General features: G+C 40.9%; 1 protein-coding gene across 1 annotated transcript in view; it reads right to left on the bottom strand.

Moving 5' to 3' along the window:
• The window catches only part of dcaf12 (DDB1 and CUL4 associated factor 12), a 100,225-nt gene that overhangs the window by 41,857 nt on the left and 41,619 nt on the right, over positions 1-16,749 (bottom strand). Inside the window, exon 2 of the mRNA XM_080213707.1 lies at positions 1,306-1,560. Coding sequence (XP_080069833.1) covers positions 1,306-1,560 — 255 coding nt within the window. The remainder of the gene's footprint in view (positions 1-1,305; positions 1,561-16,749) is intronic.

Genomic DNA, 16,749 nt, shown 5'->3' with positions numbered 1-16,749 from the left:
ACTTGACAGTAGACTTATTTGGAAAATTAACATTTTATATCAAAGGTAAGAGATTATCTTGGATACACAATTGGCCAAGCTTTGATTTATTATATGTATTGGGATATAGTGAAAATTATTGTTTTTTGCATGCTATACAGACAAAAACGTACTGTTTATGGAGAACATGGGGGAGAAGGAAAGGAGAGGGTGCAGAATACAGTGTTACAGTCACAGCTAGGGCGCAGTGAAAGATTAGCTTAATATATGGTAGGTCCATTCAAAAGTCTGATAGCAGCAGGGAAGAAGCTGTTTTTGAGTCAGTTGGTACGTGTTCTCAAGACTTCTTATCTCTTTCCAGATAGGAAGAGTGTATGTGGGGTCCTTAATAATGCTGGCTGTTTTTCCGAGGCAAGGGAGAGTGTAGACAGAATCAGTGGATGGGAAGATGGTCTGTGTGATGGACTAGGCTACACTCAGAACCTTTTGTCGTTTCTTGCAGTCTTGAGCAAGAGCCATAGCAAGCTGTGATAAGAGCAGAAAGGATGCTTTCCATAGTGCATCTGTAAAAATTGGAGAGGGTTGTAACATTGGAGGCAAGATTAGTGGCAAATGGATGATATTTCTGAGTGCACAGACATACGCACGTGTACTCGAGGTAAGTATTAGGACCAGTTAAGCAAATAACCTGCACTTGTGTAAAGGAAATTTTATGGATGATGCAAAACTTCAAAACATTTAAGTAATGAGTAGGCTTTAGCAGAGCATCAATGGTGAATGGTTAATGGTCCATAATGGCAAATGCAACAGAACACAAAAGTGTGAAATGACTCACTTCTGTAAAATCTGCACGTTCTACCAGCCATTTAATTTTATACCGTTTAATGGATAGGTAAACAAATTTAAATTGTAGTTAATTATATTGTTATTCTAAGCATTTACAAATAGAAAAATATCAAGAACATTTTATGAAGCAAATTTAATATAATAAACTTAAAGTGATGAGGATTTTCTGGTCAATCCTCAAATGTTACAAATTTATCTAATTGTTGAGGTAAATGAAAGCACTTTGGAACATAGGAAATAATGACTTGATTATGGAAGTAGTTGAAGAAAGTTCAAGTCAGATTCAAAAGTGAAACTTTATCTCTTTATACAAGTTTTTTAAAATTATGGGCATCAAGGGTTAAACTGATTTTTAATAGTGACTTCTAAACCCTGCCTCTCACCTACCTAACATAAAGCCACAATTTTCAAAGTTTTGAAATCCATTTCTAAAATTTACTGACCTGGGAAGTAATATTTTTGAAAAAAACTTCCACTCACCGTGTTGCATTTTGTCCCACATACCACTTGCCGATGATTCAGCCACTGGGATGCAAACACCTTGTTCAGTGTTCCCAAATGGAACTCTTCCTCCTTCAAAATGGCAGGTAGTCTGTGAGCCGCATAACCACGTAGTGCTTGTTGGTAAGTCTGCTCATTCCGAAGCTTAATCTGTTGACCTGCAAGGTAACAGACAAAGGACTTCTTCACAAGCGGTAGCTTCTTCTTTTTGCGTTGTGTGTGATCCTGGCTGCACTGTTGGAAGGAAAATTTAAATAAATTATATGTTTCATTTAACTGGTCAACATTTTTATGAAGCAGCAATAATTAGTCTTAAGAGTTACCTTTGCTAAGATAACCAGTTGATGAACATATTTAATGTACAAAAATCAAATATTGTGAATATATGGCAAAGGTTTTTAGGGCTGCAGGATCACCAATCATGAACTTCAAAACTAGTGTTGCATGTCAACATTCTAAATCCACTTTGCTCTGTATTCTTAGCAGTATCTTGTTCCATTTATCTTTACAAAACAAGTACAGAAGAAAGGCCAGTCAGTTTTGCTTCAAAAAGGCAGCTATCATGAGATTACGTTTCCAAGACAAAGCACTGAAACATCTTTCCCTTTCCTCCCTCCCAAAGATAATAGGCCAGGATATTGATCCAACACCATAAATTACACTGAGTAGCTGAAGTAATTTGCAGGATTGGAATCACGGTAGTCTACAGGGAATATAATCCAAGTCTGCAATGACTTTTACAAAGGCGCCCTTTAGCCTTGGCAAAGTCATTTGTATAGATTGTGCTATCATAGAATGAATTTTGTGTCAGTGGCAAAGCAACATCCTTCATTGCTGACCTCAGAGAGAACTGCCTACAATTTTCTAGCAGTGTCAGTGGGCTTTCCTTTTCTTGACAGGATGTTGGAAATGGTAAAGTCAACAGATCTCCAAGCATCTAACACTGATGATATCACAAGCAGGGTAAGGAGTCAATTACATTAAAATATTCTCAGACGCCAAACCAGGAAGTAAAACCACTGAATCCCTTCACTTTTCATTTTACACTACAGATAACAAAATAATGGATTGGGACTAACAGATAAGATTAAAGTAGAACCTAACATAAGCTGGCAAAGAAAATTCTAAAAAATGTACAATATGTCAATGAAGAAAAGTGACACCATCAAATATGAAATTACACTTTCAGGGACACTGGAGGTGTTTGGTAGTAATTATGAACTTAGTCTGCCAATTAAAAGCACATCCATATCTCATTCAATAGAATACAATTATTTCCAAGTCTTTTCCAGTAAGACGTACGAGCCAAAGAATAGACATTCTTGTCACTCCAATGATTTGTAATTGGAAGCACTTCAACAATACACCTTCTAATAAGCATAGAATCACAAACAGCAACTTCTGCATTTCTGCTTTTAACTGCTTGTCTGGACTCCAGAAGCTGTTGCCAATTTCAGAGGAATAAAGACAGTGAATGCTACAGCAATACCTGGTCCAATAATTTTCAGTAATTTACTGGAAAGCAGCATTTTTAACCATTCACATGATGTGGCAAGGCCAGCAGTTATTCCCCTTCGCTAATTACCCTTGGGAAGGTGGTACTAAGTACCTTCTTGAACTACTGTGGTCTACACGGTTAATGTGCCGCCACAACACCATTAGGTGGGAAATTCCAGAATTTTACAACGAAAGAGTGGCACTATGTTTCCGTGTCAGGGCGTTGAGACAGTTGGAGGTGGTGGAGTTCTTATGTGTCTGTTGCCCTTACCCCAGAACGTTTTTATTAACATTACTTACTCCAGTAAATCTATGTAATTTTCAATGTACATTGTTTAAGTTTACAAATATTCAAAATACATTAGCAATCATACAAGCTTTAAAGCATTTCATTTCAGTTTAGAATCAAATCGTAGAAGTGCATGACACCATTGAAGTTCAAAAGGTCAGGGAAATGACTTGGACATTTTTTTTCTATATTAATAAATACTTGTACGAATCAAATGATACATAATTCTTATAAGTTGGGGTACAGATTAACGCAATCTACTTTAAATTAGGCAGAACAGGAAATTATGATGTGTGATGTTTGAACTTTCACGAGTCCTCAGTGTTTCCAGATGCAGCACATTTACAGTTAAGCATTGGAAAAGTTAGTCTCTGCTTGAGTTGCTATTGATCACACTTCACAGTTAATGTTAATTAACTTAATGTTAAGTACTGCATTTATATTCTCAAAATGTTGAAAAGGAAAATAGTAGATCGGGACAAAGATCTCAAATCAGGAACTACTGTCATGGTTTACCAGGCAGCAGTGGTCGCTGAGCTCGATATGCTTCAGAGATTAGGACAACCTACAGCAGGCATCTTAAAGCACTGGAGAAATACCATCAACAGTATCTTTGCAAGATCCTCCAAACTGGGTGACAAGAAAGGCAGTCCAACAGCAGCATCCTCTCCTATGCCAATATGCCCAATGTGCCAATGACGTAAAACCATCACTGGGCAGGGCATGTCATTTGTATGCCTGACACCAGACCTCCAAAGCAACTGTTCTACTTGGATGTCAGACATGGCAGAAGACTGATGGGGGTTAATTAATGATCAACCAAAAAGTTTTATTTTGCAAAACACCAAAAACATCAAGGAACTTCCTTGAGAACATAGAGGTGAAGCTGAGACTTCGGAGACAGTGCAGAAACCTCCCAACATCTCATCTGGCCAACGTTAGGCCCAACTGTCTTCAGTTGCTTCATCAATAATTTTCCTTCCATCCATCATAAGGTCAGAAGTGGGGATGTTCGGTGATAACTCCACAAAGTTCAGCACCATTTGCGACTCCTCAGATATCAAAGCTGTCCATGTCCAAATGCAGAGAGACTGGGAAAATATTCATGGACTGACAAATGACAACTAACAGTCACACCACGCAAGTGCCAAGCAATGATCATCTCAAACAAGAGAGGATCTAAACACCCCCCCCCCCCCTTAACATTCAGCATCAACCATTGCTGAATTTCCCACCACCATCCTAGGGGTTTACCATCGACCAGAAATTGAATTGGACTAGTCATATAAATACTGTGGCAACAAGAACAGGACAAAAGGCTAAGACTCCTGTGGCAAATAACTCATCTCCTGACTCACAAAAGTCTGCCCACCATCCAGAAGGCGCAAGTCAGGGGTGTGATGGAATACTCTCCACTTGAGTACAGTTCTAACAACGTTCAAAGAGCTCTACATCATCCAGGACAAAGCAACTCACTTGATTGCTAACCCTTCCATCACCAATGAACAGTGGCAGTAACGTGTACCATCTACAAGATGTACTACAGAAACTCACCAAGGTTCCTTAGATAGCACATCCTAACCCATAACTATTATCATCTACAACAATAACAGCAGCAGATACCTGAGGACACCACCACCTGGCAGTTTCCCTCTAAGTCACTTATCACCCAGACTTGGAAATATATTGTTGTTCCTTCACTGTTGTTGGGTTAAAATCCTGGAATTCCCTCCCTAACAACAGTGGATGGACCTACACCTCAGGGTCTGCAGCAGTTCGAGAATGCAGCTCACCACCACTTTCTCAAGAGCAATTATGGATGAGTAATAAACGTTGATGAAACCACTGATGCCCACCATCCCATAATTTTTTTTTAAACTTCAAACACCACCAACCCCACATGCGGCAGAGTCTGCAGATTGCTCTCTGGACTTATCAAGCATCTCAAAACCCATTGAAATGAAGTAGAATCAATCCCCAAGAATTGCCAAAGAAAAATACGACACAAGAAGCACTGATAAACAGTTTAGGACACAACAATAATGTAAAAAGAGACAAGTGGATGATCAGCCACAACAGAAGAGCAGAACAAAACTTATCAATGCAGGGAATTCTCAAGTTGCTGGAGCAATCCATAAGACAGTGTTTGATAATGTATGAAATAGACAATGGCATATTCCATCAAGGCAGCAGGAAAGAAAATGCTTAACCCCAGCTATGCATGGCCTCCAATATGTTCTTCATCAATGCTACATGTCCTTTCGCTGTACCACTGATGTCAACGGTTGCCTTCTCCATTGGTGACATGGTCTATACAGAGGCAATACCTCTATATAGATTACCTCCTTGCACCCTATCACTGTTTTCTAATCAGCCTGACCTGCAGGAAGAGTGACAACCACTTAAATTTTTCCCTGCCAGAAGTTTTAAAGACGTGCAAGACAGCTGAGCATAATGTATATGATGAGAGGAGTAGGGATCAAGTGTGACCAAGAAGGGATGTGGCTGAGAGGACAGTGGAGGCCTAGAGTTTGTGTAAGCAGGAGTTGCAATGAAGTATTTTCTTGCAATTAGAGAAGCAGCACAGGCGATAATGAAGGGAAGGATTCATGGTGGTGATACTAAAACAAAGGGGTGCAAGGCTGTACTACAATTAATGTGAAGGAGAGTCAAACCTTGACAGTCCTGGTATCAATAAACCTTTCCCTGCTCTGCCAGGAGGTCCTTGGAAGACCATTGGTGGCATTGCCTTGCTTCATTAACTCTGTTGCCCAGTGTGACTGAAAAAAATACACAGGCAATCTACAAAGTAACAATGACTACTTTTTCAGAAACTCACTTTTGACATGTCATTGAGAAGTACTTTTGTTTAAGAGAGGCTGCAAGTACCTGGCTGCATTCTGCCCTATCAGTAAGCAGTGAACACAGTTCACTAATTTTAAATTAAATCAAGCCTCCTACTAACTACATCAGCTAAATCAGATGCTCTGCACCTACCCATGGGCTCAAGCAATGCTCTCATGAATTACTGCTGTTTCTTTTTCCTTTTTATTTCTGGAAAAGAGCCTAATTTTACTCAATGCCCATTCACTGATGAATCCAGAGATTGAATACTCAGTGAGAATTACAGTTTTAATTTATGTCCCATTACTACAGAACTGTCTCACCTCACTTCCCAGGGTATCTAACTTGATCATGTAATTCTCGTGTTACTGAAATTTTCTTAAAGATTACGTTTTTTTGGTTCCACCAAAACAGTTTTTTTCAGACTTGTCCATTTAATGCTTTTTTAAAATTTCTACTCAATGCCTGACCTCCATAGTGGAATTGATGACCGGGAAGTAGGCCTAAGGTCTTAAGTTCCACCTCAATCAATGAGGTGGTGGGGTTACTAAAGAACCTATGCCATATCAGAGCAGAGGTAATTCGCTGTAGTGTGTCCAATTACAATATTATCAGACTATGAATACAATGAAGTAATACCGCTGTATAGAACTTTGGTCAGACCTCTTTGGAAAAGGCATTTGGTGGCCACTTTGGGAAGTCCAGTGAATATTAACCAAGAAAGATACAAGTACTATTTCCAGATTATAGGTGAGAAGAAATACTGGAGAAATGCGAGGGAACTTTCATTTTTATAGCCACTTTCATATCCTCAGGACGTTGCATAGCCAAGGGATTATTTCTGAAATGTAGTCATTGTTACACTGGTAAATATAGTATCAAATTTGTGCAAAGCAAAGAGGTGGGCTGATTGAATTACTTAAATGATAAAGGGAATCAAAGGTCCATAGGAAGGACTTCACTCCAATCAGGGAATTCAAACCAACTGCACCTAATCACACAGTGGTTAGCACTGCTGCAGCGCAGCTCCACGGACCTGGGTTCGATTCCTGACTTGGGTCACGGTCTCTGCAGAGTCTGCATGCTCTCCATATTTGCCTGAGTTTCCTCCGGGTTCCTCCCACAGTCCAAAAGATGCGCTGATTAGGTGCATTGGCCATGCTAAATTCTCCCTCAGTGTATTCGAACAGGCACCAGAGTGTGGCAACAAGGGGATTTTCACAGTAACGTCATTGAAGTGTTAATGCAGATCTAGTTGTGACATTAACAAATAAATTTAAAAAGTCAACCTTAAAATTCAAAGTTGCAAAAAAAGTGAATCCACCATCTATATGAAAATGGAACACTAGGTGAAGTTTAATGACTTCCCCAGTTGTGAGTACAGTGATGAAAGACATTTAAACAGGCAGGAGGTAACAGGTAGGGAGCCCTTCATCTTCCCACCTCAATTAAGTGTATGGCTGGAATGTCAATCGACACCCTCAAGTGGGCAATTAACACTCACTTAACGGCCTCACCTGGGGGGATCAGCACCTGACCAAGATGCCCCTCTGATAACCAGCCGAAGCCCTTGAAACAAATCCAACGTGACCTGGCCCATCCACCTTTAGCCAGGGATTCAGTGATAAACCTAGGTCTCAGGTGGGTTAGCACAGACAGCAGCCACCATCTTCGCAGTGGCACTGTCACTCAATAGGTTTGACAACACCAGGTTTAAGTCCAACCGATTTATTTGCAAGTAAATTCACCCCATTCACCTGAAGAAGAGGGAAACCCCTCGAAAGCTAATGAGTTTACTATCAAATAAATCGGTTGGACTTAAACCTGGTGTTGTCAGACTTTTTACTGTGTTTACCCCAGTCCAACGCCAGCATATCCACATCATGACTCAATAGGTTTGCCAGGTTCTGATTGGCTAGCAGCTCTCAGCAGGTGCAACTTCTATCCCAGGGTCTAGCTTGATTGCTTGATTGTCCAGTTAAGTGTCTGCCTGCCATGTAATGCAGCAGGCCTTCACCAAAAGAGACAATGCTGGGCTACCAACAGCTCTCCAGCTGGTGGGCAAGACCCCATGAATCTAGCTCTGAGGTTCAGAAGGCAACAGGCACAAAGTAATGGAGATGTCTTAAAAGAAGATAAAAACACGTAGGTACATGGAGAAAATTCAGGGAATTGAGATTAATAAACCGGACTTGCCTAATATCGTAAATCCATACAGGAAAATGCAGATCCTATTTGCTTTGGGGATTTTCAACAACTTACAGCTCTAAATCAATTGCATTTTCTCATACCAATTACAAGACATGTCAATGCATTAGGACCACAAAGCCACTTCTGCTCCTGGCAGTTGTATTTTACTTGATGTTCTGGAGTTGATACTATATTTGCGTTTTAAGTCACACTAAATTCAGTTTACTGTATCAGCAGGATGACAAACTAAGAAATGACTGCCTGTATCTCATATTGAAAACCTAAATTACATCAAATGCATCTCTTTAGGAAATTAAATAAATTAAATAATTTTACTACACTTTACTAGACAGTTTAAAATCCATTCAAAACAGCTTACTCTTTTCAGTAATCCTTCCACATGATGCTTTTCCCCAACTTCCGTGATCATCCAACGTCCTGATCTCAATCCCAGTCCGGCATTTTGCCTACACCTGGCATGCTGTACTAAGCAGCCCAAGTTTGTAAGCAGCCTAGACAAGCACAGTCCCATTCCTCCTAATCCAAGGCCATTTAGGATTTTAAACCACAAAATAACCTAAAACCACAGTTTTTATTAAACATAACTGTCCACTAACATCCTTCTATATTTTGTATTGCACATTTGCCCATGTAAAGGTATCCCTTGGATACCTGCTTGTTTACTATTGTTGCCTCCCTGGCATGTGCAGTATAAACAGATATGGTTTTGCTGAGAGGGAAGTATTGTTTGTAAAAAGGCCCGTTGCACAAGTTGCATTTTGTTATTGGCACTCAGAATTACAGATAATCTCAAATTAAATAATCACTGTAGTTTTCCAGTGACAGTTTAAGCACCGTGTGGAAAGTACTACAAGGAGAAATGGAGGTGGACTTGGCACATCACAAAGCTGAATGACATCATAAAGCTGGCCAGACAATTCTTGGGCTTTAAAACTGCTTGCCCCATTTCAATACGAATAGCAGTGTTTTAAGAAGGGCAGCCATAGCTTTTAGTGTAAACTAAATGCTAGAACAGCTGTGGTGTCATCATTGTTGTAGAAAAATGTCATTTTTAAATTACTGGCTAGTCATAGAGGTTTACAGCATGCCGATGGGCCCATCGGCACCAACTTGTCCATGCCACCCTTTTTTTTAAAACCCCGAAGCTAATCCCAATTGCCTGCATTTGGCTCATATCACTCTATACCATCTTATCCATGCAACTATCTAAATGCTTTTTAAAAGACAACATTGTACCCGCCTCTACCACCACCTCTGGCAGCTTGTTCAGACACTGTCCCTCTGGACCTTTTTGTATCTCTCTCCTGTCACCTTAAATCCACGCCCTCTAGTTTTAGATTCCCCTACCTTTGGGAAAAGATACTGACTATCTCGCTGATCTGAGCCCCTCATTATTTTATGGACCGCTATAAGATTACCCTCAGCCTCCTGCGCTCCAGAGAAAAAAGTCTCACTCTATCCAGCGTCTCCTTATAACCCAAACCATTAAGTGCCGGTAGTATCCTCATAAATCTTTTCTGCACTCTCTCCAGTTTAATAACATCCTTTCAATTATTATTGTCACAGACAACAATTCGAATAATGACTTGGAATGGGCCCAAACAATGCTATCTTCCTCTGAATCCCTTTCCTACAATTTCTCTCTCAAACAATTTCTATTAGTCTACTTCTCCTTTCTCATCCTATCACTCATCCTCGTCACTGCTACTTAACACTCCATTCACTCATTCTTTTCAATAATGATGTTAAATTAACTTAATAACCATGTTCTTCTAGAGTAATAGTTCAGCAATCTGTTTTGAAGCACTTTACTCATTTGCTAGCAACCAGATTAAAACAGGTGAATACCACTCACTTTCACTGATGGACAATCCTTCAGTTTTAAATCTTTGGCGCAGCAATCCTATACCTTTGCTCCACATTTACATTTCTTAACAAAAGCTGCAGCACACAAAGAGCTGAAAAATTGTGCTCCCTCCATCACAGTAAACAATTCAAGAAACATTCCAATGCTGACAATTTTGAAACTCTTCTCAACCCAAATAAGGTGGAGTTAACGGAATACTCCTACATGTAAATTATAACTGTTCCTCATACGCTCGAACTAAATAAGTTGTGCTATTTCAACCTGTTACTAAAATTTAGGCATAAAATATTCAATTATGATGCGTATTGAGTGTGTTAAATAAGACTGTCAAGTTAGGCAACAAAATTAGTCACTACATAAGTACAAATTTTATCAGCACAAACATTCCAAGAGTCTATCTAGTACTCTTGGAGTACCATTTTGATTAACATTTAAGTTCCCCTCTCAAACTTGAATACAGATTGCATTTACTTGGCTTGTCAATTTAGATGCTCTCTCAAACAAACATAAATATTGTCCATACTGCAAGAAAACTTCAGGTACCTCAACAATAAATGAAGTCAGAAAATAAAAGCAAACCTATTCTGCTCAAAAATTGCATTTCAGATACAATAAAGAGTCACCAATTTTCAACTGATACAATGTCCTGTGTGCTTTGTACTACTGCACGTGTACATTTACTTTTACAATCACAAAGATTTCTTCATATAAAAGTTTTTATTCAATAAACTTAATATAAAAAACCTAGCAGGTACATTGCATTTTTCGAGGCCAAAGGACAACCCAAAATGCTCTACAGTCCAGGTACTTCAAGTGTGCACCCAGCAAGTTTCCACAAACAGCAATGTGATAAAGAGCAAATAAACTATTTTCATCATATTGATTGCAGGATAAATATTGGGCAGCACATTGAGGAATAATGCTCCTGCGTTTCTTCGGAATAAAGATCATGGGATCTTAATATGCCCACTCAAAAGAGCAGTTGTGGCCGAGGTTTAACATCTCATTTTTGCAGGGGAATTTAGAAGTAGGAATAGCTGTCAAGCCTGCTCTATCATACAATTAGGCAATGGTTGATCACTTATCTCAATCTCACTGACCTATGCTATCCCCATATCTCTCAATGCCATTAGTATCCAAAAATCTATTGATTTATGCCTTACACATGCTCAACATTGAGATTTCACAGCTCTCTGGGTTAAAGATTTCCAAATTACAATTTATACTAGCCCACTTTTCCTTTCTTATCCTAACACTTGTTCTCTTGTTGCTGCTTCTTAATACTCAGTTTACTCATTCTTTCCAACTATGAGGCCAAATTAACTTGATGACCTTGCTCTCTAAAGTAACAGTGCACGACTTTCTTCAACAATCTGCTTTATGGCAGAGTTTTGAAAATCGTCCTCATCTCGGTCTTAAATAGCTTGGCCTTTGTTTTAAACTCAGCAGCCACGGGGAAAGGTCCTATCTACATCTACCCTGTCACACATGGTAAGAAGTTTTAAAGTTTGAATTCTTTGAAACTTTAGAGAATATAGCCCTGTTTTCTCAATCTCTCCTTATAAGACAATCTCACCACCCCAGGTATGAGTGTGGTGAACATCTGTTGCACTCCTGTATGGCAAGTATTTCCTTCCTTAGATAAGACCACCAAAACAGTACACAGTACTCCAGGTGCACTCTCACCAAGACTCCATATAATTGTAGCAAAACAATTTTACCCCTGTACTCAATTCGCCTTACGATGAAGACCAACATACCATTTACCTTCCTCAATGTCTTCAAAAGACGTCCCTGGGAGTGGCAGGATTGAGTGTGGTGAACCTCTGCACCTGCATGCCAGCTTTTAGCAATGCATGAGCAAGGACATCAACATTCACAACCTCTCACCATCTAAGAAACATTCTGTCTTTTGTTTTTTTAAAAAAGTGGCTGCATCCTCAATATGTGCGAAGCTGGGGTGTGATACAATGTACTTTTTCACAGGGCATATCTAACCAACTAGGGTTAGACTCTCTAGAATGTACCCAGGCACAAGCCCCATTTGTGAACTGTGAGGGATGGTAGCGGTAGTGTAATTTTTGAGTCAAGCCATCTGGGGCGGAAACCATGACAGAACCGTTAGTGTAACCTGAGGGGTTAAACGCTAAGACCAGCAGATGATGAAACACGCAGAAAAAGAAGAAAAAAACATGAGACTGGCAGGCGCTCGGGGTCTTCAGCATAGCCTAAAAGAGATTTACACCATATAAAATAAATGGGTAAGCAATTTACGGGACAATGAAAAAGAGTTAGCTGAATTGATGAGAGGTAAAACGATTTAAGCCTTAAAAGGGGTGATTGGATTAGAGTTAATGGGATGTCAACAAGGGAGGAGATCACTCAGTAAAGAGATTAAGGAGTGGTACCCAATAAAGAAAGGAGGGCTGTCCTATTGTTATCTAGGAAAAATGTATATAAACTAAGATTGTGTAAAGCAAGGTGTGTGTACCCACGGGACGGCACCCTTTCTTGCAAGATCGAATAAACCGACAGTTAGCTGAACTCATCCGTGTATTTGATTCAAGGGGGGGAATCATAAAGTGAGTATCTGACCGTTTCTCACAGAACTGTGCCAGCAAGCTCCCGCCACCCCCTTAAGAACAAAAGTAGGAGGAGCAGGAGTAGGCCCATCTAGCCTGCCCCGCCATTCAATAAGGTTGTGGCTGATCTGAAGTGGCTCAGTTCCACTTTCTTGCTTTCTCCCCATAACCCTTAATTCCCTTGCCTACCAAAAACCTATCTACCCGTCACTTAAATATATTTAGCGAGGTAGCCTCCACCACTTCAACGGGCAGAGAATTCCAGAGATTCACCACCCTTTGAGAGAAGTTGTTCCTCCTCAACTTTGTTCTAAACTGTCCCCCTCCCTTATTTTGAGGCTGTGCCCTCTAGTTCTGGTTTCCTTTCTAAGTGGAAAGAATCTCTCTACCTCTACCCTATCTAGCCCTTTCATTATCTTTTATATCTCTATAAGATCACCCCTCAGCCTTCTAAATGCCAACGAATACAGGCCCAATCTACTCAATCTCTCCTCATAAACTAACCCTCTCATCTCCAGTATCAACCTGGTGAACCTTCTCTGTACTCCCTCCAAGACCAGTATATCCTTTCGCAAATAAGGGGACCAAAATTGCACACAGTACTCCAGCTGCGGCCTCACCAGTGCCTTGTACAGTTGCAGACCTCCCTGCTTTTATATTCTATCCCCCTCGCTATAAAGGCCAGCATTCCATTCGCCTGCTTGATCACCTGCTGCACCTGCAGACTGGGTTTTTGCGACTCATGCACAAGGACCCCCAGGTCCCTCTGCACCGTAGCATGCTGCAGCTTTTCGCCCTTTAAATAGTAATCCCTCCTAATAGTATTCCTGCCAAAGTGGATAACCACACACTTGCTAACATTGTACTCCATCTGCCAGGTCCTCGCCCACTCGCTCAGCCTATGTAGATTCCTCTGCAGACTTTCCACACCCTCCGCAAAATATGCTTTTCCACTCATCTTTTTGTCATCAGCAAATTAACCTTACACATGTCCTGGGCTTGCCCACTGTATAACTACTGGGCATCGATATTTGAGACGATTGTGGCAACACTAGATCAGGACATAAGTGCATCCCCCCAGGTTGCCCTGTTTGGGGGTCTTGCCTTTAAATCCGCTGCTGCCAAAATTCCAAGCAAATTTTGTAGCTTTCACTACACTCCTGGCAAGATGACTAATCCTGTTTAGGCAGAAATCAGGTGCATTCCCAACACACAATGGGTGGAGGTGGTAGATACCATTACGCTAGAGATGAGGTGCACAATACATGGGTCCACTGTTAGGTTCTATAAGACCTGGCAACCATTTATAGCGCATATTGGGACACTGCAGTTGGAGCCAGATGAGTAGATATCCGATGTCCCAGGACCCCAGGTGCTCCCACAGAATCGATCTCCCGCCTGATTAGTGGATGTGCCCTGGCTCTTTACCCGAGTACCCTGCCGAGATGTGGAGACTAACAAGAGAACTTTTTTCTCTCACTTTCTTTTCTCTGCTTGCTAGTTTATAACCTTGGGTGCTCAGGTTGATTCTCCAGCAGGGTTCCTCTGCCTTTTAGTCTTTATAATATCACTGTCATTACCGGTGCAATTAGATGGGACTTGGGCGGGGTGAGTGCCAGATGTATCAGAGATATGTCCCCTGACCACGGGGAGCCCTGAGCCTAGTCTCATTGGAACGTACACGTGAGCACTGTGGATATGTATCTGTGTTTGTTTGCTATGCAAAATAAGAAAATTTTCAAGACATTAAAAAACCCAAAGTGGATAAATTCATTATATTATATTTCATCTGACATGTTGCTGACCATTCACTGAGCCTGCCCAAGTCCACTTAAAGCCTCCTTGCACTCAACTTACATTCCCATCTGTGTGTCATTAGCAAATTTGGAAATATTACATTCAGTCCCCAAATCCAAATCATTTGTGCAGATTGTGAACAACTATGGCCCCAGAAATGATCCTTTCAGTAACAACCTGCCACCCTGAGAATGCTCCGTTACTCCTAATCAGTTTGTTTGTTGGTTAATTCACCGCTCCCCCCCCCCGCCCCCGACCTCTGTCCCACACCTTAGGAACCTTGGTGGCGCTAATTTACATGTTTTTTTTATTTCACTCATGTGATGCAGGCATCACTGGCAAAGCCAGCATTTATTGCCCACTCCTATTTGCTCTCATGTAAGTGATAGCAAGCCACCTTTTTAAACCACTGCAGCCCTGTGGATTAGTTACATCACGATGTGGAGATGCCAGATGAAGGAACAGCCAGTTCCGAATGCTAGGGGCGTTTGCTACAAATAAACCTGTTGGACTTTAACCTGTGATTAGTTACATCCACAGGTTATTAGGTAGGGAGCTCCAGGATTTTGACCCAGTGACAATGAAGGAATGAATGGTGTTTCAGTTCTAAGTCAGGATGGTGTGCATCTTTGGAGAGAGTTTTAGAAATAGTGGCATGCCCAGGTGCAGGGCACAAGTTTGGAAGGTGCTGACAAAGGTGGCTTGCCAATTTGCAGCAGTACATCTTACAGATAGTTAGTATGTACTGCAGAAAATTTGCGCTGGCGATGAAGGAAGTGAATATTTAAAGGTGGTAGAAGGGCTGCTGATTTGTCCTGGATTGTCAAGCCCGATTGTTTAGGGAGCTGCACATACAGCAAAGTGAAGACAACATCATCATACTGATTTGTGCCTTGTAGGTGTAGATGGGTTTTGGGAAGCGAGGAAATGAGTTACTCACTGTAGAATACCCAGCCTTCTCTTGTAGCCACAATATTTGTGCAGCCAGTCTTGTTAAGGTTTTGTAAATGGTGACCACAAAATTTTGATGGTGTGGAAATTCATTCATGGAATGCCAATGAATGTCAAGAGGTGTTTTAGTCTCTCTATTAATTATGCCTTGTATTAATTAATTAATTATGCCTGTCACAAAAATAGCAAGTAATTTTCACATGTTCTTACTGCATGCAGGCATAGACCGCATTATTTGAAGTATTTCCAATGGAACATAAAACTTTAATCACCCGCAAACGTCCCCACTTCTCACCATATGATCAAGGAAGATGAAACAACTGAAGATGATTGGGTCTTCCTTACTGCCCTAAGGCATTTCTGTAGCAACGTCCTTGGGCAGCAATGAATGGCCTCTAATGACTACAGCCATATTTCTTGTATGACTACAGCTAGATATGACTCCTGTGGAGCGTTTACCTGTCTGATTTCCATTAATTTCAATTTTAATGGAGCACCTTGATTGTATGCTCAAACGTTGCCTTGTTTGATTTTGCACAATAAAATATTTTAGTGATTTCACTTTCAGCTTCCTTCCCTCATTTGGTGGCCATGTTGTTGGCTATCGCATAATAGTTCTTCTTCGTCCCAATTACTCACTCAACATTAACTCAAATGGGAAAAACGGCAGAGATATTTATACACAAGCACAAAATCTTACGTCAGCCAAGAATGGGAGCTGTCTCAACTCTAGTGCCTTCTAAGTGATCACAGAATATTGCATCCTTCCCAAAGTTGACGGTTTGCACCACTGTGGTGAATTCTTGTGTTAAGCATGGCCCGCTGGGACTCAGGAACCCGACTCTGGCATGTCAAGCTCTGATACATTTCCTATAGAGGAAGACAGCAGACTGAGAAGGTACATGATTTGCTGAACTCTGGGCTCTCTTCTCTTCCAACTGAGAATTTTGTTTCTGCTCGTCTCTTCCAACACCCTTTCAAACACAGTCACCCCCCAAAAGTCACAGCAGGTGGCAACTGGATCCCAGCGATGATGTCCACTAATTTTTATTTCATCCAGAAGCTTCTTGTGGTGGAAGTATGGATGTCCAATGGCCAGTTTATCGTACCCGTGATCTTAAAGTAATATGGGCATTATGCATCAGATGAACATGTCAATGCAGACTGTGTTGGCTTAGCAATGAACGTATGTTGAATTAATATGCTTCAGGACCTTGAGTTGGTGACCTTATCCTGCCAGGAGTTGCCGAGGATATTTGAGACAGTGAAGTGGAAACTATTCAGCCTTTTCTCCTACTAAGCGTAGGTTGTCCAGGAATCTCTGTTGTAGAAGAGTGTACCGAGGATGCAGGCTTGGTAGACTTGGGGTTTGGTGTTCAAGTCAA

The sequence above is a fragment of the Carcharhinus amblyrhynchos genome, chromosome 1 (assembly GCF_965287045.1).
Source record: "Carcharhinus amblyrhynchos chromosome 1, sCarAmb.v2.hapA, whole genome shotgun sequence".
NCBI lineage: Eukaryota > Metazoa > Chordata > Chondrichthyes > Carcharhiniformes > Carcharhinidae > Carcharhinus > Carcharhinus amblyrhynchos.
This window is presented reverse-complemented; position numbering and strand designations above follow the sequence as displayed.